The following is a 27,185-nucleotide window of genomic DNA, read 5'->3' as shown; positions in this document are numbered from 1 at the left end:
TTCAAATGTTATTATTCGATACCACCTTTACTTTCTAAATAGAGAATATGCTCAAACGGATCATATGATTATGACTAGTTCCTAAACGAATACAGTACAAGTTATATATGACTATATGTATTAATTATTTTAATAGCATTCTTGTTTTGACAAGAAATAAAGTGCCTGTGGACAACGTGCTCATCTATTATTTATGTGGCATGATATTAATTAGAATTGTTAAATAGGAGTAAGTATTTGATTATATTTCGCACTTAGAAAATGTAGCACATTTGGTAATTTAAGAAAAATGAGAAGGGCATAAAAGTAAAAACGGACAGAGGGTCATAATCATTGGACAGCCGCATGTCTCCTCCGAAGTGGATCTTCCCATGTTATAAATGTTTACTCACTCTCTCTCTCTTCATAACTCTAATCAGTCATCACACATCTACAGAAGACACACAGCCAAACCCCTGCCATCCCCATCTCTCTCCCATTTTAGCTTCTAAATTCCAAATCAAGCTCTGTGTTTTTTCCAGTGAAATCGTTCTAACCATTTTTTTTGGGTCTTACTATTTACTACTTGTTTATTTCCGGGAACAAGATTAAAGCTTTAAGTGCAGCAGCTTTTTCTATGTTCATGTAGAGTCAATAAAGTAAAAGATCCTTGGCAGAACCGAATGAGTGAAAAAGTTTCGATCTTTGTCTACAAATCGAGGGAAATCTTGATTTTCCATTGATGATTCTGCGCGAAACCCATGAAGAATTTCCAATGGCTGAAGCAGATAGCGAACACACAGACCAAGCTGGAGAGGAGGCTGTCGCTGGGGGAGTACAGGAGAGCGATTTCATGGTCCAAATACCTGATTTCCTCAGGTGCAGAGATCAAGGGCGGAGGTGAGGAGGAATGGAGCGCCGACATGTCGCAGCTCTTCATCGGCAACAAATTCGCCTCTGGGAGGCACAGCCGGATTTACAGAGGCGTTTACAAGCGCAGAGATGTCGCGATTAAGCTCATCAGCCAGCCTCAGGAAGATGGGGATTTGGCTGCATTTCTTGAGAAGCAGTTCACTTCTGAAGTTGCTCTATTGTTCAGGCTGAGACACCCCAACATCATCTCTGTAAGTTGCTTCTTCTCCATCTCTTTTTTTTCTGGGGCTGAATTGGGGAAGGTTTTTATAATGTTGTACTCTATGCCTTAGATGTTATACGTTGGGGACTGAATATTGTACATGCTGAATGTATATGTTCATTGGCATTGTCACTAGGCTCTGTGTTTGTTAATCTATGTTCTTCACTTTTTTCTTCTTTGATTATTCTGTGCTTAAATGGATAAATAATGTTCTTCATCTGTAATTTCCCAGTTGCCTAATTAGGACATTCTAAGATATCTAATTTCATTGAGCAGTAATTAGAATTAGTTAGATGGCAGGGACAAGAACTCTTCCTAGAATCATAGAACCAATGTCATATAAAAATGGGCTTGTTTAAGGATCATAGCTGCTGCCACCGAGCATCTTGTTCCGTATTTATTTGCTTTCACTAACTCTGCAACAAGTAGGCCGAGTTTTTTCATTCAGCATAAAATCATGTTGTTGTTGTTGTTGTTGATTGATGATATATCTATAAGATTGATTGACTTTAAAAATGCAGTTTATTGCAGCATGTAAGAAACCACCAGTGTTTTGTATTATCACAGAGTACTATCCAGGTGGTTCCCTCAGAAAATACCTGCACCAGCAAGGGCCTTATTCCCTCCCTCACGACCTTGTGCTAAGGTTGTCGCTCGACATTGCACATGGTATGCAGTATCTTCATGCTCGGGGGATTCTCCATCGAGATCTTAAATCTGAGAATCTTCTGCTTGATGAGGATATGTGTGTCAAGGTAGCGGATTTTGGTATATCGTGTCTGGAAACACAATGTGGCAGTGCCAAGGGATTCACAGGCACTTATCGTTGGATGGCTCCTGAAATGATCAAGGAGAAACACCACACGAAGAAGGTCGATGTTTACAGTTTTGGCATTGTGATGTGGGAGCTGCTAACTGCCTTGGTACCATTCGACGACATGACCCCAGAACAAGCCGCGTTTGCAGTATGCCAGAAGGTACGGATTTTAAATCTTAGTTACTCGACAGTGTGTTGCATCTTAAAATGGTTTGGATACAAACATATGTTATCGCATTATCTAAAAACTCACCATGTACTTGCTCATATTATGAGGGCTTGTGTATCGATGTTTTGGACCTTTACTCGTGTGATAACAGAAGATAAGAAGCTTCTAAATGTCGTTTGCGCCTTAAAACGTGGCGAATTTTGGCCTTTTGCTAGTGATCATGTAAGGCTTAGTACACAGTTTATGTATGTTGGAATCATTAATTACATTTCTTTATTTCTCAAAAAACCGAAACTATTGTTCGAATGCAGATCTTTCAGTATTTGCATTAGTTATGCACTAGACTACATATAATTGATCATCTTGATATAGCTATAATGTTAAACACTCATTTTGATGTAACATTTTGCAGAATGCAAGGCCGCCGCTGCCTTCTAAGTGCCCTATAGCATTCAGCCGTCTCATCCGGCGTTGCTGGTCGGGCAATCCAGACAAGCGGCCTCATTTTGATGAGATTGTGAGCACGCTCGAGAGCTACACAGAGTCTCTAGCGCGAGACCCAGAATTCTTTACCTCGCACGAGCCATCGGAGGGATACACCCTTGCAAGATGCATTCCGAAGTGCATCGCCACTCGTCGATACCCGTCACTAGGGACATGAGGACCTGGACGGTCAGGTCTGATGCTAAATGCACTGTAGTGGTTTTTATCATGTTATTGTTAGGGATGAGTTTGATTTGCAATTTGAGGTGCAATCGATGGCCTCAACAATCCATTTAGCTTTTCCCTAAGTTTTCTTTCTTCTGTGGAATTACTATAAGATAGTTCTCTTTGATAAAAATCGCCAAAATGGGGGTAATAATTCAAGAGAGGGTTCTATTAGGAAAAAAAGGTGTAGTATCCTTGTGGTAACTATCATTATACCTCAATATTTTAACATTGTAACATTACTATGTAAAACCAAAAAAGTACTACTACTATTACTATGTAAACAAATTTATAAGTAAAGATATAAGTGGAAATTGAAAATATACTTCTTTCTTTCAATTATTTTTTCTCTTTAAACGATCGATTTAAAACCTTTTTGTCTTTCAACTGCCATTTTTAAAAATATTATTTTTATCTCCCTTTTCCTCCATTCTTCTCTTTTTAAATAGAAAATATAACTAAAAATAATATAAAAATATGTGCTAAATCAATCCAAAAAAATATTTATACCTTTAAGATAGGGCAAATAATTCCTTTCAATTATTTGATTCCAAATCAATTAAATCCAGACTGGACAGCAAATCAAGTAAATCCTCTTTCCCAACAAACAATAATATCTTGTGTGTTTAGTGGATGATTACATGCTTAAAAGTTAATATTTGGGATTTGGATAATAAAAGGCAGCAGGGTGTGTATTGTTTGATAAAGCATAATCATAGAAAATAAATTGTTATTTTGACGTCATATTAGAGGTTCCATTTTTTAATGGTGCGTGTTTTTAGAAATTGTTTGACTTTATAAATGAAAGTATCAGAAGTTCCATTTTTGAATGGTGCGTGTTTTTAGAAATTGTTTGACTTTATAAATGAAAGTAGTAGAAAATGTTATTAGTAGAATGTGAGCTCTACTTTTATATATTGTTGCTTTTATTTTAAAAAAAGTATTTTGTTTATTTAAAGAAAGTCCACCTCGTTCACTTAAATCATTAACTTGACTTTCCATTTAATTTTTTAACATGCGGAAAAGCCCCCTTTTGAAAGAAGATAACTTACTAATCCGACATCAAGAAAGCATTGAATTTAACAAGAATGCATGCATTCATTTTATTCTGTCTCATTTTTCCTAGAGAAATTTATGAGGTTCTCGTGCACTAATTAAATCCTGGAATTTGATTGATTACGTGCATCAACCCAATTAATTAATAACAGGATTAATTAAACAGGAAATTAAACTCAATAAATTAATCAATCAGTCTCATCAATTAATTATCTTAGCCCAATCAATTAATTAAATCCCTATTCGCCCAATGCTTATTTTAAAACTTCTTAGCCCAAGTATATAAATTTAATTCATAACTCTCCTAAAACAGGCGGCCCAATCATTGAAAGAACTAATCTAGCCCACTACTAGGCCCCAAACAAGTAAGAATTTCCCGACTGAAAATCCCCAAAATTAAAATCAGAGCACCCTAATTCCCTATCTCTGTCTCTCGACTTCACAAACCTCGCAGATCGTCTTACTGGAGCTATACTAACAAACACCTGTAGCAATCTTTGTTTACAGAGAAATGGAATTGAAGCCTTCAATACCTTCTTCGAGCCTTATTGATCAACAAGTGGTAATTTTGACAAACTCTGTTTTTTTATCATTATATTTGTGTATTTAATCAATCAATTTATTGAGAGTGTTTTCACTGTGACAAAATTGTGTTCTGGTAATTTTTGGTGTTTCCCGCCTCCCAGTTTCCAGGAGATGTGGTACTGGACCTCTCCAAAATAACTAGTCAAACGATCAAGCTTGGCGGCGGCCTCCGTCAGGTTTCCTACTTTCTTGTTTTGTTTTTTTTGTTGTATATTTGTTTTTTGTATTTGGAATGTTGTTCTGTTTTGGCATTTTAAGAATACTGACTTGCTCTGTGAGAATATAAGTGTAAATTATTTAAAGAAAGTTAATCCATTGGCTTCTGATAGTTGTGACATTTTCTGGAGGAATGAGTTACTATTGAGTTTATTTTATTAATTTAGCTATAAATTTGAAAGAATGTGTATCTTCGGTCCTAATGTATGCACCATTTGCCTTCTTTTGTGGTAGTGAATGTGAGAAATGTTGTTATTCGTATGATACTCAGATGGCCCAAAGAGTTTGTGCTTTGTATACATCTTGTGACAAGATCTCTGCTAGTGATCATGATGCACGGAGCTGCTGTTTGCAAAGTGAATGTCTATTGTTAGTTCGCCGAAGTTACTTCAATCCTCTTCCACTTTTTTGAACTTTGGAGAACACAGATGCTCAAACCATGATTGCATTAGCATCTAACTTGTTTGTCTCTATGAACCTTTTTTAGTTGCTTTTTCTTTCATTCCTACATCCAAGGGAAAATTTGAAAGTCAAGAGATATGCTAAACATATAAAAGAGTACTTCTTTTTTGCTGGAAATTTGATTATGTATATCTGCTTTTATGAAAAATCAAGTTATGTTTTCTCCTTGGACGAGACCTTGATACTGTTTGTCCCATTATGGCAGGATGGTGACTTAATATCGGTCATGAAAGGCGGAGTTCTGAGATTCTCAAAACCTAACAAATATTGGGTTGAAACCTCCCAAAAACGGGTGAGTTAGATAGTACTAGTTGCTATAAATTTGACTTGTTAGGAAGTGGTTTATGAAAAATATTAGTACTAGTAAATTTCAAACTGTCTTCCATTGTGGACATATTTCATCTTCACTTCAGTTATAGAACAACTGATTATAATAGTGCAATGACACCTAATATATATGTTTCCCTTATTTCTCAATTTTTTCATAAAGTTTGTTGGATCTGTCATAATTTGTTTCTGGGATCTCCATCAATGGAAAGTATAGCTGGTTTAGATGTTCTAAAAAATTTTCTCTTTTGTTTATCATTTTGGCTAATGTGTAATTGTGTATTTAGAATAATTTCATGTTTCTTATTCAATTCATTCATTTCTACAGTATGTGCCCAGTGCTGGGGATAATGTACTTGGAATAGTAGTTGATGCAAGATCCGATGTAAGTGCTCTTATTTTCCTATTATCAGATTTAATGATAGGTGGTGTTTAGATGCTTTGTATTGAGTTGGGTCTTGATTGTTGTTATTTCAAGTAAAGCTAGCATGTCTATGCTGTTTTTTCTTTGTTGATTTAGATGTTCAAAATATAAATTGTGTTTGCTCTCTCATAATTTTTATGTGATGTAACAGAATTTTTTCGTGGATATAAAAGGTCCAACCTTAGCCTTCCTGCCAGTACTTGCTTTTGAAGGCGGAACTAGGAGAAATATTCCCAAGTTTGAGGTGAATATCTTGACTTTACATAAGCTTGCACACACTACATGCATATGCTAATGGATCTATTCCGTTTTCCTGTCTCTGCTTCTCCCATCTCTCAATAAGATTTCTAATAAGACAAATTGATGATATATGCATTCTTAATGTTATTAAATGGTTCACTCTTTTGTTTCTAATGTGTCATTGTGAGCTATATATGTTCTGTATTGATTGTGTTTCTAAGTACACTTTTGTGGATGACCTTGTCCATTGTTGACTTGTTAGACCTTTGGCTTCATTTGCAGATGGGCACATTGTTGTATGTCCGAGTTGTCAAGGCAGACACCGGCATGAACCCCGAATTATCCTGCATGGATGGTTAGTCGATTAACTTTTCTTATTTATTTCCTTGTTCCCTCTTTCTTTTTTGTTAAGAATTTCCTTCTGCTTTGTAGCCTCTGGAAAAGCGGCAGAGTATGGTCCCCTTAAAGAAGGTTTCATGTTTGAAACGTCAACTGGCTTATCAAGAACGTATGACATAACATTACTCTTCATTTAAAGAAATATTATCTATTCTCTATTGATTGCTAAACTACTCCTACTACACAAATAGATCTCACTGGACTTCGTTTTTGCTTGCATGATAGGTTGCTGAGCTCTCCAACATGCCCTGTACTTGAGACTCTCGGGAAAAAGATTGCTTTTGAGATTGCAGTTGGTTTGAATGGCAGGGTGTGGGTATGGTTTCTCATGTCCTATTTATGTCACTCTTTAAGTTTAGTGTTGATACCTTCATCCACTTATTTCGTTTTCCTAATTTGTTTAGGTGAATTCTTCTACTCCATCAATTGTTGTACTAGTTTCAAATACAATCATCCAAACGGCGTCGATGAGCCCTACACAGCAAAAAATCAGGGTGGAAAGCTTGCTCCAGAAAATGCAATGAACAAATACACCTTGTGATTTTGTCTTTACTTTTTGTTGAACTTGTAGTTACTCTTCAGTTTTCTGTTGAGGTTGTAGAGGTCCTCAAATTGGATCATTAATCGATTTCTAGGTTTCGTCGTAAACCTAATCGGTTACTTCCGATAACGTACGTAAATTAATATTCAAACTGCATTTAATGCAGGGCATTTCCCATTTTTGTAGGAACTTTTGTACTAGAAACAATGATATCTTCAATTATAGCCCCTTGGATAATCTATGTTGTTATACAGTAATCATATTTATTTTTGAGTAGTGATAAATGTACATAATTGTACATACATACCTTTTTTAACATTTTACATTGAAAATCGTTTTATAAATATTAACTGATTTAAAATAAATTTCATACTAATCATTTTGCAACACTTCAAAAAAATTGAAATTTTAACTTAATATTTGTATATTCAAGCAAAAAAAATATTTTCTTACTAAAAATTGTATAATTAATTTGAATCAAGCTCGAAATCATATTACGATTCGGCATAAAATTTCTATATCACTTCTTTCGTATTGCTACACATAATACAATAAATAACAAAACTAGTTTTTAATTAAATTCACTTAAATTTTAAAATTGAAGGATATTGTGTACATGTACAATTTATGTACATTTATTTTTTCTCTTTATTTTAACGTTCTGAAATTTCTATATTTCTGCTTGGTTTGTGCATAAATATAAAAAAATCACAATATTCGTGAATAGGTGGGATATGATCAATTACTAACTAATTACCAATCCAAAATTGAGACTAATTCTTAACCATTAGATTAGAAGATCTAGTGGTTAAAATAGTGCCAAGTATATTATATTTTAAATTTAAAGGATTATTAATTAAATTTAAAGGGTATTAATATCAATTCATATATATAGTAATTATAACTAACTACTTTCTCTCTCCTCAAAATCATCTCAAAACAGTGGCGGACGCAGGATTTTATCACTGGGGGTTCCAAACTATTGTTGCATATTTTTAGTGTTAATGACGACCGGACCAATCCCGATATGAATAGAATTCGAGAGATGAATAATGAGAGAATCCGACATAAACCGAATGAGAGAGATGAATAAGAAGAGAAAAAATTTGATTATTATCGATACATTGAGTGATAGTGTTGTCATTGAAGCAATTAAAGATGCATAATTAGGGGTTAAAAAATTTATTTTTTATTCTTCAAAGTATAAAGAATATTAGTTTGTGAGCTAATTACAATAATAATATTAATACCAAAATAAAATAAGCTTAAATTACTAGTGTGAGAAAACGTAACTAAAATCAAATGAATAAATTAAGCTATAAGAACCAAACACAAACAAATAAAATAAAAGAAACATTAGCTACCCAACAAGGAAGCAATGGGAATCGAACTCTCGACCTAGAGGAAAAATATCGCGTGGAGAACCATCTCAGCTGCATAATGCTTATCAATATTTAAGATGAATATTGATATACACACTTAATGTTCAAATAGATGGGGGGGGGGTTCCTTGGAGGGAATGGATCACCTGCTGTGCATAAAAGCACAGCAGCAAATGCTGTGGTCAAAACGCAAGTTTTTTAACATAAAACGCAGCTCATTTCTTTCTTTTCTCTTGTTTTCTTTTCTTTTTTGTATTATATATCCATACTGCATAAATGTTATTAAAGTCAATTATAAAAATACTAACTGCGATTATGATTAGATCATATATACTCCATTCAATAACTCATGATTTGCTTATCAATAAACATGTGAATTATAAAATAAAAATACTAACTCTTAACGTGTGAGCAAGAAATGAAAATATAAAAAAAAAGAAAATAGAAAACAAGAGAAAAGAAAGAAATGAGCTGCGTTTTATGTTAAAAAACTTGCGTTTTGACCACAGCATTTGCTGCTTATGCACAGCAGGTGATCCATTCCCGTTCCAAGGAACCCCATGCCTCCATGTATGTCTGCCCTTGTCTCAAAACTTTAAATTTACGTAACTCTCTCGATTTAAATTATTTTTTCGCAAAAAATACATCAAATTAAAGATAATTTTATAAGGATTCTAACTAGATCTCAATTGAATATGTTCCAACGACGTTCGAATGATAAAATTTGATAATTTTTATTTCAGTTTTCGTATATGTTAATTAAATGCATCAAACAGTCTCAATATAATTTATGTACAATCTCAATAAAAATGTGTTGATATTTTCTGGTACTTGTGTTGAGATTCTCATGTCACTGTGTTATATTTGTAATACATTAATCGGTATAACCGAACCAATTGAGTCGGTATAATCAGATTTTTGGATTTTTTTTCGGTTATACTAAGTGATCAGTTATGGCTTATATGGATAACTGAAATTGTATCGAAATAAAAATTTAAATTGTATAATTAATTCGGATAAAATTGATTGCTACCATCAATCGTGTACACAGTGGCAGCTGAGGCTATTATAAGTTATAACTGAATAGTTTTCCCATGCAGGCAGCAATATCCACAACAATAACCCCTTTTTCTTCATCTTTTCAATTCAAATTCATGACTCTCCTCCTTTTTTCTGATTGAGTTGGCTTTCTCTTGTTGAATCTATTTCCTTTCGCTCGGTTATGGCGACTCCTCCGCCAACTTCCACTCCCCCAAAACCAGGTAATCTAATTCATATACTCCTTACTGGAGTACTATTTTTAACTCCATTTCGGCTCACATTTTCTTAATGGAGAGTTGAAGCTTGAAATTCTAGTTTGCTACTTTAATTTACCAATTCCCTGTTTTGTTTTGCAACCGCAGTGGTTTCTTGCTTATTTTTGTGAATTCTTTATCTGATTGAGTTTTTCCTTTTCTTTTTTTAGGGCCATGTACGTAGCATAAGATTAGATGAAAATCTAGCTGGAAAGTAGTGGTAATCATCATCTGTTCTAATGAAGATCATGAATTAGTGAATCAGTGCTTGTAAAGCTCTAAACGAATTCTGCATTGGCGTTTAGATTTTGTGTGTATTTGACTCAAGAAGATGCTTGCTTGGGTTATGAAGATGATGCTGAATAGAAATTGTAATCAACTGATGATATGTAAAAAAAGATTATATCCTTAGACCCTATTTGGAAGCATATGCCTTCTTGTTTTGAGATATCTTGCTCATATAGCTGAACCATCCTATTAATTCATGTCGAACCAATTTTTCAAGTTGTTGGGAGGATGTAAGGCTTTCGTAATGAAACTTGATGTTAGAGCTTCTGCATATTATCCTTTACATTCACTATGATTATGTTGAAGCACATTCAAGATATATCCGTTGCCTCTTCGATAGCACTGGTCTGATATTTTAAAACTTCAACTACAGTTTCTCTAGATCCATCTAATGAAGATCGCCCAGATACTAAGGAGGCTGTGCCGGAGAGTTCTCCTACCTCATCATCTGTGAACTCAGAACCGATTCGGGAAGAGCAAGTACAAAATGCAATGAAGTTTATGTTACATCCAAAAGTTAGGGGGTCCCCTGTCATGAATATAAGGTCATTTCTTGAAGGGAAGGGTCTCACAAAAGAGGAGATTGATGAAGCCTTTCGACGTGTTCTTGTAATTACAACCTACTCCAACTCACGTAGAATAATTTGTTAGTGTTCTTAACACTCCAAGTACAGTTAAATCCTAACCATTTTAATCTTATAGGATACATTAACAGCTGCTGTTTCAAGAACACATCCAGCCATCTCTAGTCAAGGTAAATTCTGTTATTAATAAGTTCTTCCCTTGAGCTTCATGTCAAATCAATTCCAGAACTTAACCTATTATTTTCATGAGAGAATTGAAGATGGGCAGATAAAACCTTCCTTAAGTGTTCAACAGCAACCTCCAACACAAGTACTGCAGCCTGTGGGCAGCACTTCGAAAATTGAGATGCTCTCCCAATTCCACGGGTATCATGCTATACTTGCAGTGGGATTACTAGCTGCAGCAGGTGCTGGAACAGCAGTATTTTTCAAGGTGTTCTTTCTAAATTTGAGGCACCTTTGGCCTTAGTTAGTCTATGAAATTATGTTTTCAAGAAGCATGTTATTATTAATCTGTTGGTATCTTGCAGTTATATTTGGAGTGACTTGCATCTGTTTGTTTGATATCTCTAATTTGGCATTACTTTTTTGTGGTATACTTCGTGTTAGAAATCATTTGTCCCAAGGTTGAAATCTTGGATTCGAAAGGTTGTTGCATCAGAAGAAGATGACGAGGACCTGATAGAGAAAAGCGATACTAAACCAAGTGTAGCAGAAGAAGCTGCCGCTGCTGCAAAAGATGCTGCTGTTATGGCATTGGATTTAGCTCGAGCAAGCCAGGAGATGTCGACAAAAAATATAGAAGGTAGACTATGATTGGTTACAGCCCTTTATTTTTCACTTTGGTAACTTAGTGATGTTTGATGTTATTTGTTTCTTAATTTAGCTAATTAGGAGTATTAATTCTTCTCTGATAGAATTTTTTTGTATTCTTAGCATTGACTCTGTTTTGTTGTTTTCCAGAGAGGAAATGCGTTGAGGAGATTATCAGTACGTTACATGCTCAAACACAAGAGATGAAATCAATGATCAATTCAATACAGAAGTTGGAAAGTGGTAGGGAGTAGTCATACATAACATCTCCAATTTGGATTCTGGATTTGTGTAACATTCTTTACTATGTCAATATTAGGAATTTGTGTTGATGTGCCGGACAACAGAAGGTTCTCAGGAACCAGTTCAAGTGTAAGCTTATTATTATAACAGTATCTAAAGCTCGTCCGATCAGCTTTGGTATGTCATAATTATTCTTTACATGCTTCTTGTCCTTTCAGCAACCTTATACCAGTGGCACCACATATACTAATCCGCGTTCAGGTAATTTCATCGATCAAGTGGTTGTCGTTTTGTCAACTGAATCACCATTTTTAATATGTTGATTTTTTTGGAACTGTGCAGGTTATTTGTATCGACCTATGTCTGCGGAACCTACTCACCCTAAGCCGCATATGGAGGTATTTTTTTCACTCTTAGTTACGTGTAGTGTCCTGAAAATAAGATCTGCTTTTGTAATATCATGAAGCACGAGACTTCAGATTGTCGCTTACGTATAATATCATTTGTCCGAACAGCAAAACACAACTTTCCTTTTTTTTTTTTTGTGGAGTTCTTGCCATCTAATATGTTACTATAATATAAGGACTAGCTCTCTTGCTTGTGTTGATCTCTGGTATATGTTCGGAGCGTTGTCCTAAAATAAGTTTCTGTTTTCAGGGGATCAACGATGCACCACCGGTCCCCAATCAGCCGCTAATGGATCCAAGTGCAGCACCAAGGCCAAAGGTCTGGCATACTTCATTATGGAACATTATATTCTTAGGTATATCCAACTGTTAACAATTAGTTGTTGCAATCAGCTTTGGGAGGGTACTCAACCGTCTCAGGAGAGCAGCGACGGAACAACCCAAGACAACCAGCTGAAGGGAGACGATGCGGTGCCAGGAGTGGAATCCGGTGAGAAACATAACTCTGGATGGTCCAACATGCCTGCAGTTAATGATCAACCACCTCAGAGGCATTTGGTTCCTCCTGATGATGTACCAGGCTGGGTCTCCGAGTTGACGCACCGTGATAGCCGTATGTAGTACTTTATGATTTCGATAATGAGGTCAAGTTCTAGATTTGATATAATTCAACCGTAACAAAATACTACTCTATAAAAAGGAGATAGAATCACCAATCTCCGTACATGCTTTCTTGTTTTGTCGTAGAATGAATGAATCCATTAATTGATGTTTGACAGTGACTAGAAATGCTTCCAATGATAGAAATTATAGGGTGGATTGATGTGAGCATGTCTATAACTAAAAGTTCAAAAATAACTTACTGTAATTAATTTTGCACATTTTCCAATTGGATTTTGGAAAATGAAAGTTCAAATCCGTTTAATATGTCTAATGTTTCTGCAATGTGTATTTGATAGTATATATATATTGGAAAAACTTCTGCTGAGATACAATATTTATTTTAGTAAAATTATAGTACTCCATAAAAGTGTAAGACGTGTTTATTAATGTGGCCTATTATATTGTAGTACTAATAAACAACGGATGTATGTATTACGAGTATGACTACTCCATAAATCATTTTTTCCTTAACACTAATATTTTTTAGGGGAGTAAGTCAATCATTTCTTACTTTGTAAAATAGTTAAAATACGCTTTACTCATATATACATGACAAAACATATTCACATATCCGAATCATTAATAAATCCTTATGTCCAAATTTCAAATAATATAAGCGTCCATGGTCCATTAATATTCAATCAATGATTTAATGGTACATACTACACACCAAGTTGGAATTGAACACTTTGTTAATAGTATTTGAGTAACAATGAATTCAACACTTTGAGCATCGAAATTTGACCATTTCATTTAACTAATAAGGTGTTCGTTTACAACACTTTGTTAATATTTGAGTAACAATGAATTATATTTTATATTGCTATTCATTTACAGTTAAGGTTGTAAAATTATAAAATACTATACATGTATGTGTATATATTGCAATTTGTTTACTTTTCTAAATTTAATACTATACGTACAAGATCTTAAGAAAAACGAGTGTAAAATGTAAAGCTTTTTTGTATGTGGAAAATTTATAGTTCTATATAATCGGATTGAATGTTCCAACTCCTAATTAAATAGCTTATCAATTCGTATAATCTAAAATTTTAATACTATAAACTTGAGACTAATTTTATTAACTGTAACTATTTTCACGCTCAATAAAGTCTCAAGTTATCAACGGCGTTTAGAAGAGGCAATGTTGTGCTACAATTTTTATATAATCAAGTCAACTTGATTGATCTACCGTGATTAAATTATTCCCAGAGATTATTAACGTTCTTCATTAGTATAGTCCAGCTCCTATTATATACTATTAATAGGACTGTTTTTATTAGTACTTAGGGCTGCTAATTAATATTTGTAATCATTTAATTAGCATACATATAACACCTATCTAGGGATGTCAGTGTAGCCCGCAACCCGTGGGCTGGCCCGAATAGCCCGCCAAATTTATAGGGTTAGGGCCGGAAATTTCTAGCCCGATAAAATCAAAACCCGATTAGCCCGCACCCGATTAACCCGCAACCCGTTAGGGCCAGACCCGAAAACCCGATGGGCTGGCCCGAAAACCCGATAAAATTTCTATTATTCAATATTTTTACTTATAATTCGACACTTCATTAATTAATTTTATAATATATATAACTAAAAAAATAACTTTTAATTTTATATTAAATATAAAAATTATATATTGAAATTTTTATTAATATAAAAATTGATAAATAAATTTAAAACTTCAAATTCACTAAAAAAATATTTAAATTTCTAAAACATACATTAAAATTTCACAAAATATCTCAAATATTAGTATTGGATCATGTTTATGATTGTGTTTAATCATATATCTCAAATATCTCATAATTAAATACTTTACATTTAATAAATATAACTATTTTTCATCATTATTTATTGGATTGATCGCATGTTAATTTTATCGGTAGCAACCCGATTAACCCGTTGGGCTAGCCCGAAACCCGAGCTTTTAGGGTTAGGGTTGAACTTTTATAACCCGAAAGAAATCACAACCCGACTAGCCCGCACCCGATTGGCCCGCAACCCGAGCGGGTTGGCCCGAAACCCGATGGGCCGGCCCGATTGACATCCCTACACCTATCTACTAATTTTCTCAATTGACTATTTATTTATGTAATTAGTGATGCTAACTGGCCGTTTACCCCAATGAGACTCGACTAGTAAAAACTTAAATAGGTAATTAAATTTGAAGAAACAATATTGTTTTATAATTTTATTCAAATTTCAATCTCCTTTTTCGCTATGACACCCCCCACACACATTCACACTACATAATTTGAATCGACTCAGAGAAAACCAAAATTTTCAGAATTTGGATTCTTGAATTAATTGGAGTCATTTATGGAATTTGGTAAACCCAACCTACTTAGGAATATGTGTATTTTGCACTATTATATTTATTATTATTCAGTAAACAAGTATTCCGTGTACATATATGATAATAGCCACATATCTCGATATTATCCAAATAAATTATTTAATAAAATGAACCATTCACGTTAAAATTTAAATAATCTAATCAGTAATCTCTTCCAATAATTAAATCTATTAATTATAACACCGAGTATATATAATTACAACGAGTTGGAACATGGAAGTTACATTAAAATATCAAGTAATCAATAAATTATTCTGACTTGCGCAGTGAAGCAAATTTGGCTTCAAATTTGTGCCACCGAAAAATGGTGTTTATCTTTAGTAGTTAGTTCCCCCTCAAAGTATTAGTACTCCCCTCTGTCATATAAAATATGAACATTTACGACGACATGAAAATTAATGTATAATTGATCGAGTAAAAGAGATATAAAAAAGTAATCATAAAATTATCAGTGAAGAATGAGATTCACGTTTTTAACAAGAAAAAAATTACTAAAAATTAATTGGAATATTTTTACAGGACATTCTAAAATATAAAATGTCATTATTTTTATAGGACGATGAATTATTTATTTTTATTACTCATCAATATTTTTATTTTCATTTTCTCCTTCAATTTGGCACGAAATAAAAAAGTGTCTTAGCTCATGAATATTTAAAACAGCTACATAGTCACTGACTCACTAGTCATTCCAGTTATACTAATTTAATCTTATTATGGATCATATTTAATATTGATAAAATCGAGACTACAAACCCGTGATGCACTGTTACATATTTAAAGTAGCTATTATATCACCATCGTTTTTAGTGAAAAAAAATAAACAAGTAATTTTAGACTTGGACTTGCCTTCACGACAAAACTAGTACTACTATTTCAAATGAAAGTATATCAAACGAAACCATTCCATGAATTTTTGCAATTCTTGAAAATTTCATCACATTTTTTTGGAGGGATTATCTCATTTAATGTAAAACAACAATAGAAAGGAAGTGGAGTATTGTATAATGTAAATGTAAATGTAAATGTGTACTCGGGGGAATAAAAGAACAAACCAGAGATATAATAATCTACAAAATTGTATCTTATCTAAATAAATATATTTAAATTAATAATAATTATAATAAGAAAATGCCCCCATATAGGCAACGGTTGTAGTAAGATAGTACCAAAATTTGTCACATTGCCACATTGTTTCTTACTTATCACCAATTTCCAGCTTTGATCATCACAAATTATTAAATGAATTTTAGACTGTAGTTCATGATTGCAAAACTCACACTACTAGTATTCTTACCTAATCTCGATATATTAATCTGCCCAAAAATAATTAAATTGCATAAACTTCAATCCAAGTGTAAATAACATAATATTGTGATTTTAAAAATTTGTAATATAGTAATATCTATGTTGAATGTTGTATTTATACAATCTGCATGTGCAGAATAAATTAAATCATGTCATTTTCATTTTAATTTTAACTTACTAGTATAAAATTGCGCCGCACAGTTAATGAATTGAACACACAATCTCCCTCTCTCCCTCTCTAACATTTAAATTTGATTGCAGAGATATTCTTGCCAACTCGGAAATTACAGTATTGATTGCTACATATATTCAGGTTTCTTCACATAAACGAGTTTTAAAAAAAAAGAAAGCACCTTTTTTCTATTTCCTGCTTCCTTTGCGATTGAGCTTTGATAAACCATGGCTCTAAACTTGATGTCTCCAACTGATATCAAGACACTGTCTTTCTTGGATTCCTCCAAATTGAGTTACAACCCCAATCCTCTCAAGTTTCAAGGTCTGGTTTAAACCCAAGTTTTAATCTTTTTTGGTTTTGGGCTGGTGGGATTTTGAACTAGTGTTTTTTTTGTCTCTTTGTTATGTTAATTATGAGGCTGGTATGCGTTTGTGATAAGAAAAGACCAGTATAAAGCTGGAGACTGTTTCTTTCTTTTCCTTTTAATTTTATTTTTCAATTATGGAGGGGTTGTGTGGTTTGAATTAGTTGATTATTTGCAATTTTTGGTTAAATATTCATCGTTACGCATCCAATTCCAAGGTAATTATTTGGTTCATTTTAGTCGATTCCCATTTGTGGAGAATGATTTTTGATGCTGATGTGTTTCTGGTGCTATTTTGAGTTGTTACACCCTCCGAAGATTCCCTTTTGTCAATTTTTGTGAGTGTAATGTCATCTTCCCCTGTTGAGATATACTTTACATGATTCTGTTTTTTTTCCCTTCAGGTGGATTTGCTTTCAAGAGGAAGGATAGTAGATGCACTGCCTCAAAGAGGGTCCACTGCTCGGCACAGCCCTCTCCTCCTCCGGCTTGGCCCGGGCGGGCTGTTCCCGAGCCTGGTCGTATGACTTGGGAGGGCCCGAAGCCCATTTCGGTTATTGGATCCACTGGCTCCATTGGAACTCAGGTGAATATATATTTTCTAAGTTGTGTTTGAAACTGTAGAAGTTCAATACTTCAACTAAGGTTGTTTGAGTTGCTATGCTTCATTCCTATATCAGACGATGGCTCTATTTGGTGATATTTGATGGCCATATTGAAATTCTTGTTACTTTTAAATTGATCACCTAAATCCAACTCATTTTGTTTCTTTGCTTGTTAGAATCAGCGGTGAGTTGTGGGCTTCTTCTTGTTTTTGTAAAGGCATGTGATCGGTTGCTTATTTGCTGACTTTACTCTTTGCAGACGCTCGACATAGTTGCTGAAAATCCTGATAAATTTAGAGTTGTCGCACTTGCTGCTGGTTCAAATGTCACCCTCCTTGCTGATCAGGTGATTTAAATGATAGTTTACTCAGGAAAAATTATAGACTTAAATTAATCACTTAACCTGCCAAAGAAGTGGAGTTATTTGTGAAATTACGATGTTAAAAAATAAGTGGATGTCATTTGGTTATCGAATTACTCATCACCTCATCTTGCAGGTGAGGGCTTTCAAACCCAAATTAGTATCAGTCAGAGATGAGTCATTAGTTAGTGAGCTCAAAGAGGCTTTGGCTGATGTTGAAGACAAGCCTGAAATTATTCCGGGAGAACAGGGAATGGTCGAGGTTAGCACATATATGTATGCTCGATAGCTGCTGCTAGTGATAATGGTAGATGTAATTTGTTCCCACCTCTTTGACACCGGCAGTCTATTCCAGGTTGCTCGACATCCTGATGCTGTTACAGTCGTCACAGGAATTGTTGGATGTGCAGGCTTGAAGGTATTCCTCGATGCCACTGTATAGAATTATATATGAGCCTCTTTTGTTATACTTCTCTAGATTATATCAAACATGGATTTGCCTTTATTAGTACTGCTTCTAATTATCTTACTAATAAAAGTTGCATATCTTTATCTTAAAATTCAATTTCTTCTGTTTATTGGAATAAATACTCAGAAATCTGATCTGCTCTGATATTTCAGCCAACGGTGGCTGCCATAGAAGCTGGAAAAGACATAGCTTTGGCCAATAAAGAGACACTGATTGCTGGAGGACCTTTTGTCCTTCCTCTTGCAAAAAAGCATAACGTCAAGATTCTTCCTGCAGATTCTGAACACTCTGCTATATTTCAGGTACGTTTTAAGGTGGCTGAACTGAGGTACTGCACGATGTTACTGGAATGATTAAGTAACTAGCAGATTTGTGAAGTGTAAAACTTCATATCCCTCACTATACTACCCTTATAAATATGTCGCCGTCTTAACCAATTCTAAGGGCTGAGAAATATTTATGTTTACCTTACAGTGCATCCAAGGCTTGCCAGAAGGTGCTTTGAGGCGTATAATTTTGACTGCATCCGGTGGTGCTTTTAGGTAATGCAATTTGTTAGAAATACTTGCATCAATGGATTTAGGTTGATTTAAGTAGCCAAATCTTATGTTATGCATCCAAAGCATAAACTTGAATATCTTCCTCATGTAGACACATGCTTCTTATTGCCCGTTTACTGTGTCTTACTTTTCATGTTTGATTTGTTTGCTAGTTCCGTTTGTGCTATGATACTGACATTGCTGTCAATGTTAGGGATTTGCCGGTTGAGAAATTGAAAGAAGTGAAAGTAGCTGATGCTCTAAAGCATCCTAACTGGAATATGGGAAAGAAAATCACAGTGGACTCCGCAACCCTCTTTAACAAGGTAGATTTTCTTCTTCCGTTTACAGTATCCTTCGCTTGACTAAGTGCATGTATATATATCGATAAGCTGTCTTTTATGCTTTGATCGAGTCTAGATCTGCTAGCAATAAGACTAACCGAATGGTTTTCATCTTGTCAGGGTCTAGAAGTCATAGAAGCTCACTATTTGTTTGGGGCCGAATATGATGACATTGAGATTGTTATTCATCCTCAATCTATCATACATTCGATGATCGAAACACAGGTAAATTCGTTTTCCTGCTCTCACTGCCCAAGTTCTTGGTTCGGATGCTTCAACCACTTTTTTATATCTGCTGCATATTCTGAGTACAGTCGAGCACTCTTCACATCTTCATCTATCTTTTCAGGATTCATCTGTGCTAGCTCAATTGGGATGGCCTGACATGCGTCTACCTATTCTCTACACCTTATCGTGGCCAGAAAGAATCTACTGCTCCGAGATCACATGGCCTCGCCTCAACCTGTGCAAGTAACTACAGCGCGCTTATTAGTAACAACTGTTGAAAATTCATATTTTCTTGCTCAAGTATTAACTACCATCCTATTGTAGTGTTGACCTAACATTCAAGAAGCCCGACAATGTCAAATACCCATCGATGGATCTAGCTTATGCTGCTGGACAAGCAGGAGGCACCATGACCGGAGTTCTTAGTGCAGCCAACGAGAAAGCAGTTGAAATGTTCATTGACGAGAAGTGAGTACTTCAATCCACATTCAAAACCGCTAGCCTTTCTTGTCCTCGATTCAAAACTCCAGCCGATGATGATATGTTTGTTTCTGTTACAGAATTGGTTACCTTGACATATTCAAGGTTGTCGAGCTGACATGCGACAAGCATCGAGCAGAGATGGTATCATCACCTTCGTTGGAGGAGATCGTCCACTACGACCTGTGGGCACGTGAGTACGCAGCTGGGGTGCAACGATCGTCTGGATTGAGTCCTGCTCTTGTATGAGAGGTTGATGAGTATGATCATCATCCAAACTTGTTCATTTTTATTTCTTTTTGTTCTGTTGGTTTGGGGGGTAATCATTTATCATGAAAAGGAAATGAATCATGTGACAAAATGAAACAGTGCCACCATGAAATAGATCAAAAGAAAGTCGCATGATTTTGATATTCATCAATTGTAAATTTGATGAGCAATGTTTCAGTTTCCTTTTCTGAAAATGTCATTTTGTGACATGAAGAAATAAAATTACAAAGATATATAAATATATTGTATATTAGGTTTTGATTTTATTGGGTATAAAAGTGTCAAGTTATATTACGACATTTTATTTTTTTAGGTTTTCAATAGCTCAATTATTATTTACTTTTTCAATTTAGGAATAAGGAAGATAAATATACTACTGAATTTGGATTAGACAGTTAATATTGGTTGACAAATAATTAGAATTTACTAAAAACAATAAATTCAACAAAACTAACTTAAACAAGGGCTCCAACACCAAACTCATCGATATGCGTCTCTATATTACCGATTATTTCTGATACTAATTTATTTTTCATGTACATATTACATAATAGTGACATTGAAAAAAAAATCGTGTCACACATTGGTGGGGCTGGAACATTGTTATTGACTCGGTGCTACAGATTAAATGTCCTTATCTTTAAATATTGGCCTACTTCACAATTAGCCCAATTTTCTCCCCATTTTTTGGCCCATGAAAATGAAATGATTGAATCCTCATTTCAAACTTTGGTGGTTACGGATTTCAGATTCTATTCATACAAATAAGGTTGAACCAACCCTAAGGCCCCTACATTCCGGTCCGACAGTATTGTGAGGGGTATTAAATCAAGGTACGCAGTTGATTCACTATTTATTAGCACTAAAAATACCTGCAAGTTTACATGGTAGATCTAGTATAGCTAAAGGTCAGTACTTGGAGGGAATAAGATTGCAACTGACTATCATATACTAAGCGTCATATACTATTTAAAGACACGGATGTTTTTTTTTATCTTATTAAACTAGACTGAAAAAAAAATAAACAAATAAAAAGAAAGCATATAAACAATGATACAAAGCAGGCATAGGAATGTAGAATATTATGATCCAAAACACAATCGACTTGCTTGAATTACGGTCTCTAGAGTTATTAAGTCGGTCACTTAATTGGATTAAACCCTCTCCCGAGGTGAGAAATCCGTCGATTAGGTGTTGAAATCAAAGTCCCCTTTAAATCTCTAACATCTAACTCCTAAAAGATCGTTAAGATCAATGACCTCACGTGAAACCTCAACTCTCCCGAGTTATATTGAATTAAAGGGTGAATTATCCATTTTACAAGTCAACTATTTCGTCTCCCGAGTACTCTAATCAACTCTAACATGTATTCAAGAGGTAGCTAATCAATTGAATACAGAAAGCGCAAGGATAAATCAAATAACAACAAGAGCTAACAAGGAAAATTAATCGAATATCTTCACCAAAAATTCCACAATTGATGTCATAGACAAGTAAAAACTACAAATAAAGTACGAGACATGAAAGAAATTGATAAAACCCAAGGTTGAATCTTCAATCTTCAGTCTTCTCTTGCCTGGATCTGCAGAACTCCGCTCCAATAGAAGATGGATGAATTTAAGGGTGGAATATGGAATGGAAGAAGTGTAGAGAGGGAGAAGGATTGGAGGCCCTGAGATCAAGATTATGAATTAGGTTCAGATGTATTTATAGGCTGGAAAAAGGTTTATTTTTGATAAATTTCGTGCCCTACCAATAGGAGAGATTTGGCTTCACAATATAATAATTTCTTTTCTTCCGTGAATTTCCGCATAAATTCTCGTCAGCTTTGACTGCACTGCGCAACGTTCGTAGAATTGTCATAACTTTCTCCACAGAACTCCGATTGAGACATGCAAGATATCCACGCGAAGCTCTTTCGAAGACGAAGAGAATGGCATGTAGTAAGCACTGACTGGACTTCAAAATCGCTGGCAGAATGGGTTCGAACAGAGGCTGCTGCACTTTGGCCTTTTTTCACCTTTTTCTATTTTTTTCTATCATTTATCAACAAACACGTCAAAAATATCAAATGTATAACATATGCAATTTAAGAACATAATTTGCATGATTAACATTTAAAACAAGTCAAATCTAGTCCTTAAAAACATGCAAAATCTGTGTTTGTCAGCAGTGACCCGCTAAGGGAGAGGGTCTAACCCACTGCCTGCCAAAAGCCCACTCCCAAGACCTCACACTTGTGCCTGAGAGGGTTCATACAACCAAAAGCCCACTCCCAAGACCTCACACTTGTGCCTGAGAGGGTTCATACAAATCTGCCCCTCCGGAACCCTCACACTTGTGAGTGAGAGGTGATGCAATTATACGACAGTAGTGGATTTGATCCTTGATCCTTGGCCATTCATACAGATCTGCCCCCCTCATGGCCATTCATACAGATCTACAGATCTACCCCCTCCGGAAGATTTGATCCTTGATCATTGGCCATTCATAAGATCTACCCTCTTCGGAACCAACTGCACTACCCCTGCTGACAATTTTTTGTAAAATAAGCGGTGTTGGTGGTGTAAAATAAGAGACCAAGATATTACCAATCTACCACAAGCATTTCTTTCGGATTTTAGATTCTATTATTCATAATTTGGAGTGTGACATTGTTAAGAGTCGACTACTCTCAACGGAGAAGTTCTGTCCAGTTTCCCCCAGTAACACCCCAATTCCGGCGCCTTCGTCGAGAAGGTCGGCGGCTGATTCCCGTTCTGGCGCGAAGAACGCTCTTCGTCGGCAGAGATTAAGATTCCTAGAGTATTACGCAAGATAGTTGGGCAAAATAATTCTTCATTGATTAAAAGACGGAACAATGAATAGCCCTTTTTATAATCTATGGACCCTAGGGTTGGTTCGACCTATCCTAGATATCGGGAAAGAACCAACAAAGAAAACCCGACCAAAAAATAGAAAATAAAGTAATTCCATAATTATCCAAAAAATACCAAAAATAATAAATAACAAAAGACTCTATTTTAGCTAAGGAATCGGCTGGGAGCTTTCAGTCGATCTCTCGGTCTCAACGTTCTGCCCGACTCCACTGCTGGCGCCGGCACCTGCGTCTCCTCCTGCGCGTCTACCTCCTGCCGTCCTGCGTCTCCGATGCCGCCTCCTCTGCCTCGGCTGGGGCCAATGCGCCAGCCGCCTCCTCCGATGTGTTCTCCGTCGATGGGGTTGGCGCATTCGTAACAACTCCCCCTCTTAGCGACACCCTTGTCCTCAAGGGGAATATCCGGAAAGTGCTTGCGAATCTCGGCCAACGGCTCCCATGAAGGCGAGTCAGTCCCGTCCGACCAACACACCAACACGTGTTCTACCGCCTCTCCGTCATGCCACATTGTCTGCGACTCCAAAATGCTAATCGGATGAGCAATGGACCTTCTCCCGTTGAATGCAGCCGGCAAGGGTACCGCCTCGTTCGCCTGTACGAACGCCCGCAACAAACTAACATGAAAAACGTTATGCACACGGTTGTCCTCGGGAAGCCGCAGCTTGTACGCCACTGGACCTATTCTCTCCAGAATTTCGAAAGGTCCATAAAATCGTTTGGCCAACTTAGCAAAAATCGGTTTTGCAACCGAGTAATGAAAGCACCACTTGTTAAGAGTCAACTACTCTCAACGGAGAAGTTCTGTCCAGTTTCCCCCAGTAACACCCCAATTCCGGCGCCTTCGTCGAGAAGGTCGGCGGCTGATTCCCGTTCTGACGCGAAGAACGCTCTTCGTCGGCAGAGATTAAGATTCCTAGAGTATTACGCAAGATAGTTGGGTAAAATAATTCTTCATTGATTAAAAGACGGAACAATGAATAGCCCTTTTTATAATCTATGGACCCTAGGGTTGGTTCGACCTATCCTAGATATCGGGAAAGAACCAACAAAGAAAACCCAACCAAAAAATAGAAAATAAAGTAATTCCATAATTATCCAAAAAATACCAAAAATAATAAATAACAAAAGACTCTATTTTAGCTAAGGAATCGGCTGGGAGCTTTCAGCCAATCTCTTGGTCTCAACGTTCTGCCCGACTCCACTGCCGGCGCCGGTACCTGCGTCTCCTCCTGCGCGTCTTCCTCCTGCATCTCCGATGCCGCCTCCTCTGCCTCGGCTGGGGGCCAATGCGCCAGCCGCCTCCTCCGATGTGTTCTCAGTCTATGGGGTTGGCGCATTCGTAACAGACATGGGGTTGAGATGATACGACGTTATTTGAATAGGATATGTTCTATATGCTCGTAGTACTTTTGTATCCTTTTCTTTCAAAATGAGCTATTGCGTTAACTAATAAGCTATTTACTTTTTTTCAAGTAATGCCACATTTTGCGATTCACCAGTAATGTGAAGTTTGAATTTTCAATTAACTTCTCAACAACTAAAATAAATGATCTTCAAATGTTGTAAAGGCTGAAATGTCAGAGAACTATAATGTGAACAGTAAATGAGAAATGTGGTAGCGAACTTTATGATTAATTACTAATAGTGATATTTAAACAGTACGACTTTTGTATTGAGATAGAACATTCCAACTGCGGATTCAGATTCAAATGGAGTTTTGAATGTAACACGAAATGAAATTAAGTTTATTTATTGAGATATCCTACTATTTGTTTTGGGCTTCCAAACTTCGTCCAACGTTAGCCGTTGAGTATTTGACTATGGTGGCCAATCTTGTGAAAAAATTACTAATTGAATTTTCAATATCACAAAAACTTACGTGGGAAATGAAATTTTCAGTTAGTAATTATAGCAATCCAACTAATCAAATTTCGCAGAAAATAAAATAAATCGCTATCATTTTTGCGATACATTTCATCTAAAATAAATTTCACATGAAAATAAACCCGAAACCTCAATAAGAAATATATGCAAAAATATCTTTAGATGTCGTACAAGAAATATATGCAAAAATATCTTTAGATGTCGTTTGATTGTCGTGAGTAATTATCACATAATTATCTATTTAGAAAATATTCGGTTTTTAAGATTACATATCCCCTAGTTAAATTTGTATTATATTCCCTAGTTAAATTTGTATTATATTTGATTTATGCAAAAATATCTTTAAATGTCGTTTGATTGTCGTGAGTAATTATCACATAATTATCTATTTAGAAAATATTCGGTTTTCAAGATTACATATTCCCTAGTTAAATTTGTATTATAGTTAAATTTGTATTATATTTAGTTCATGAGATTGAATTTCATAACTTAATTCTAGTTAATTATAATTAAACTCCTTCAACTAAATAATTTCATAATTTAATTTAAATTATATCTTACTAATATCTAATTATAATAAATCAAACACTGCTTCAAAATAAAATTATGGAATTCAATCTACTGTATCAAACACTAATATAATCTTGCAAATCAAATTGCCAAAGAAATAGCCATCAAAACGGCTGCAAAGTCCTACCTAGTCCATTTACACCGGGGAAAATCCCTACCAAATCCTGTCTATAAGGCAAGTACGACCGCCGCTTCACACCACCGTACACCGGCGGAGGAGGAGGCGGAAGCGGTGGTGCCGCCTCGGACTTAGTCTTTCCACCACTCACCGGTGCCAATTTGCCTCTGCCTTGTTCGTTCTGTTTCTTCCTCCCACTCAAAATCACAAAATCTTCGTTGCTCCCCTCGCTGTGGCTCCTATTCAGCAGCAAATCCTTCACCTTAAACTTCCACCTCTTCGAATTCGATCCCGCGGAGCTGCTCTTTTTGCATCTCCCCTCTGCCGTCGGCCGCCACACGCAATATAAGTCCTCTGAAACTCCGTCAAGCTCGTCCGCGTCTGACGAAGAGCACGACGACGTCGTTTTCATTGTCATCGCCGTTTCCCTTTCCTCACTAAACAGATTTTTCAGCGGCAGCCGAACCTTTTCCCCTTTTTCTAATCCGTTCTCACGTAAACTCTGCAGATACAGATCTCTGTTGAAAACAGGGTACACAGGTCGGATTTGGCCGTTGTGGAAGATATCGTCGGCGGAAATTGGAGAAGGCAACTCCGAATCTCTCGTCACGAAAGAGAATTCGAATTCCTCGTCGTCGTCGTCGGAGGCATCTTCATCGCGATTTTCTCCTTCTACATACTCGACGTAATTAGAATTTGTTCCTCCCTCCGATCGCCGAGTCGGCGGATTTTCCTCTTCGTCGATGTAAAACTCGTCGTCGTAGAGTTCCAGAGAAGCGAACTCTTCGACCACGCGCGCGGCGATTTCGGCAACTTTACTGTTGGAATGGCTGTTGAAGCTGGGAGAGAGCGATATCGCCTGCATCTTCTACGGCGACAGTTTAAATTCACCTTCGAATTGTTTATTTCGGAAACAAACACTTGTATTCAAATTTTTGCTACGAATTTGAAGTTTGAGGAAGCGGATGGTTGGTTTAAATGGCGGAAAGTGTGTGGAATGAGTTTATATTTGTGAATGGCTGTGAAAAATAGTGACAACTTTTTTACATATACAAAAAAAGTAGAGAGAGATAATAATGATACAGCGTATAAAAGCCTACCCGCCACGGGAAGGCTGTGATCGAATGGAACACGGTGTAGCATTTAGCTTTGCCACGTGTTTAACAACAGTTGATAGTAATGCTCAATTTTATTGGTATGAGTAATGTGATCGATTATCCCACCAGAATTTAATAATTTAATTATTTTAATTTGTGAATTGTATTATAACTTATTATTATTATATAATTATTTATTTAAAATTATATTATGTGAACAGTATTATGATATTATCCGGTTGTAAAATTATTTTAATTAAAAAAATACTTTAATTTATTATTATATGATTATTCATTTAAAATTAAATAATACAATTATTTTGATTCATATGATTATCCATGTAAGATCAAATTATATATAATTCAATTTTATGAACTAAATATAATAAGTACATACTTAATT

General features: G+C 35.6%; 5 protein-coding genes across 5 annotated transcripts; 4 read left to right on the top strand and 1 right to left on the bottom strand.

The window, feature by feature from the left end:
- The first annotated feature begins 410 nt into the window (after nt 1–410).
- Nucleotides 411–2,941, top strand: LOC121765783 (serine/threonine/tyrosine-protein kinase HT1-like). Its single transcript, XM_042162011.1, has 3 exons — nt 411–1,103; nt 1,636–2,091; nt 2,513–2,941. The coding sequence occupies exons 1-3, from the start codon at nt 741–743 to the stop codon at nt 2,759–2,761; spliced, it is 1,068 nt and encodes a 355-aa protein (XP_042017945.1). The 5' UTR covers nt 411–740; the 3' UTR covers nt 2,762–2,941.
- Nucleotides 2,942–4,252: 1,311 nt separating this feature from the next.
- Nucleotides 4,253–7,331, top strand: LOC121765784 (putative exosome complex component rrp40). The gene is made up of 9 exons (XM_042162012.1): nt 4,253–4,426; nt 4,551–4,625; nt 5,333–5,419; nt 5,783–5,839; nt 6,030–6,122; nt 6,401–6,473; nt 6,551–6,626; nt 6,743–6,833; nt 6,922–7,331. Exons 1-9 carry the CDS (start codon nt 4,376–4,378, stop codon nt 7,039–7,041), a joined length of 723 nt encoding a protein of 240 aa, XP_042017946.1. The 5' UTR covers nt 4,253–4,375; the 3' UTR covers nt 7,042–7,331.
- A 2,187-nt stretch (nt 7,332–9,518) lies between these two features.
- Nucleotides 9,519–12,893, top strand: LOC121764777 (peroxisomal membrane protein PEX14-like). The gene is made up of 11 exons (XM_042160801.1): nt 9,519–9,702; nt 10,397–10,632; nt 10,726–10,777; nt 10,868–11,040; nt 11,217–11,412; nt 11,571–11,663; nt 11,740–11,792; nt 11,882–11,924; nt 12,006–12,061; nt 12,321–12,389; nt 12,464–12,893. The coding sequence occupies exons 1-11, from the start codon at nt 9,663–9,665 to the stop codon at nt 12,689–12,691; spliced, it is 1,239 nt and encodes a 412-aa protein (XP_042016735.1). The 5' UTR covers nt 9,519–9,662; the 3' UTR covers nt 12,692–12,893.
- Nucleotides 12,894–16,610: 3,717 nt separating this feature from the next.
- LOC121765821 (1-deoxy-D-xylulose 5-phosphate reductoisomerase, chloroplastic-like) lies at nt 16,611–20,378 on the top strand. Its single transcript, XM_042162068.1, has 12 exons — nt 16,611–16,896; nt 17,344–17,525; nt 17,804–17,890; nt 18,042–18,167; nt 18,261–18,323; nt 18,527–18,676; nt 18,849–18,916; nt 19,128–19,239; nt 19,378–19,482; nt 19,607–19,728; nt 19,810–19,953; nt 20,046–20,378. The coding sequence occupies exons 1-12, from the start codon at nt 16,800–16,802 to the stop codon at nt 20,212–20,214; spliced, it is 1,425 nt and encodes a 474-aa protein (XP_042018002.1). The 5' UTR covers nt 16,611–16,799; the 3' UTR covers nt 20,215–20,378.
- Nucleotides 20,379–25,671: 5,293 nt separating this feature from the next.
- On the bottom strand, nt 25,672–26,550 carry LOC121764403. Its single transcript, XM_042160431.1, has one exon. The coding sequence runs from the start codon at nt 26,548–26,550 to the stop codon at nt 25,672–25,674; it is 879 nt and encodes a 292-aa protein (XP_042016365.1).
- Nucleotides 26,551–27,185: the final 635 nt, after the last annotated feature.

Source organism: Salvia splendens, chromosome 14 (assembly GCF_004379255.2).
Source record: "Salvia splendens isolate huo1 chromosome 14, SspV2, whole genome shotgun sequence".
In the NCBI taxonomy this organism is placed as follows: domain Eukaryota; kingdom Viridiplantae; phylum Streptophyta; class Magnoliopsida; order Lamiales; family Lamiaceae; genus Salvia; species Salvia splendens.
This window is presented reverse-complemented; position numbering and strand designations above follow the sequence as displayed.

Bases quoted from the DNA above. Each gene is read 5' to 3' on its own strand.
- LOC121765783 (XM_042162011.1), top strand. From the start codon at position 741: ATGAAGAATTTCCAATGGCTGAAGCAGATAGCGAACACACAGACCAAG. The intron at 1,104-1,635 runs GTAAGTTGCTTC...TTAAAAATGCAG, and splicing joins GACACCCCAACATCATCTCT to TTTATTGCAGCATGTAAGAA. The intron at 2,092-2,512 runs GTACGGATTTTA...AACATTTTGCAG, and splicing joins CGTTTGCAGTATGCCAGAAG to AATGCAAGGCCGCCGCTGCC.
- LOC121765784 (XM_042162012.1), top strand. From the start codon at position 4,376: ATGGAATTGAAGCCTTCAATACCTTCTTCGAGCCTTATTGATCAACAA. The intron at 5,420-5,782 runs GTGAGTTAGATA...TCATTTCTACAG, and splicing joins TTGAAACCTCCCAAAAACGG to TATGTGCCCAGTGCTGGGGA. The intron at 6,834-6,921 runs GTATGGTTTCTC...TAATTTGTTTAG, and splicing joins GTTTGAATGGCAGGGTGTGG to GTGAATTCTTCTACTCCATC.
- LOC121764777 (XM_042160801.1), top strand. From the start codon at position 9,663: ATGGCGACTCCTCCGCCAACTTCCACTCCCCCAAAACCAG. The intron at 12,062-12,320 runs GTATTTTTTTCA...TTCTGTTTTCAG, and splicing joins ACCCTAAGCCGCATATGGAG to GGGATCAACGATGCACCACC. The intron at 12,390-12,463 runs GTCTGGCATACT...TGTTGCAATCAG, and splicing joins GTGCAGCACCAAGGCCAAAG to CTTTGGGAGGGTACTCAACC.
- LOC121765821 (XM_042162068.1), top strand. From the start codon at position 16,800: ATGGCTCTAAACTTGATGTCTCCAACTGATATCAAGACACTGTCTTTC. The intron at 17,526-17,803 runs GTGAATATATAT...TACTCTTTGCAG, and splicing joins CTGGCTCCATTGGAACTCAG to ACGCTCGACATAGTTGCTGA. The intron at 18,917-19,127 runs GTAATGCAATTT...TGTCAATGTTAG, and splicing joins GCATCCGGTGGTGCTTTTAG to GGATTTGCCGGTTGAGAAAT.
- LOC121764403 (XM_042160431.1), bottom strand. From the start codon at position 26,550: ATGCAGGCGATATCGCTCTCTCCCAGCTTCAACAGCCATTCCAACAGT.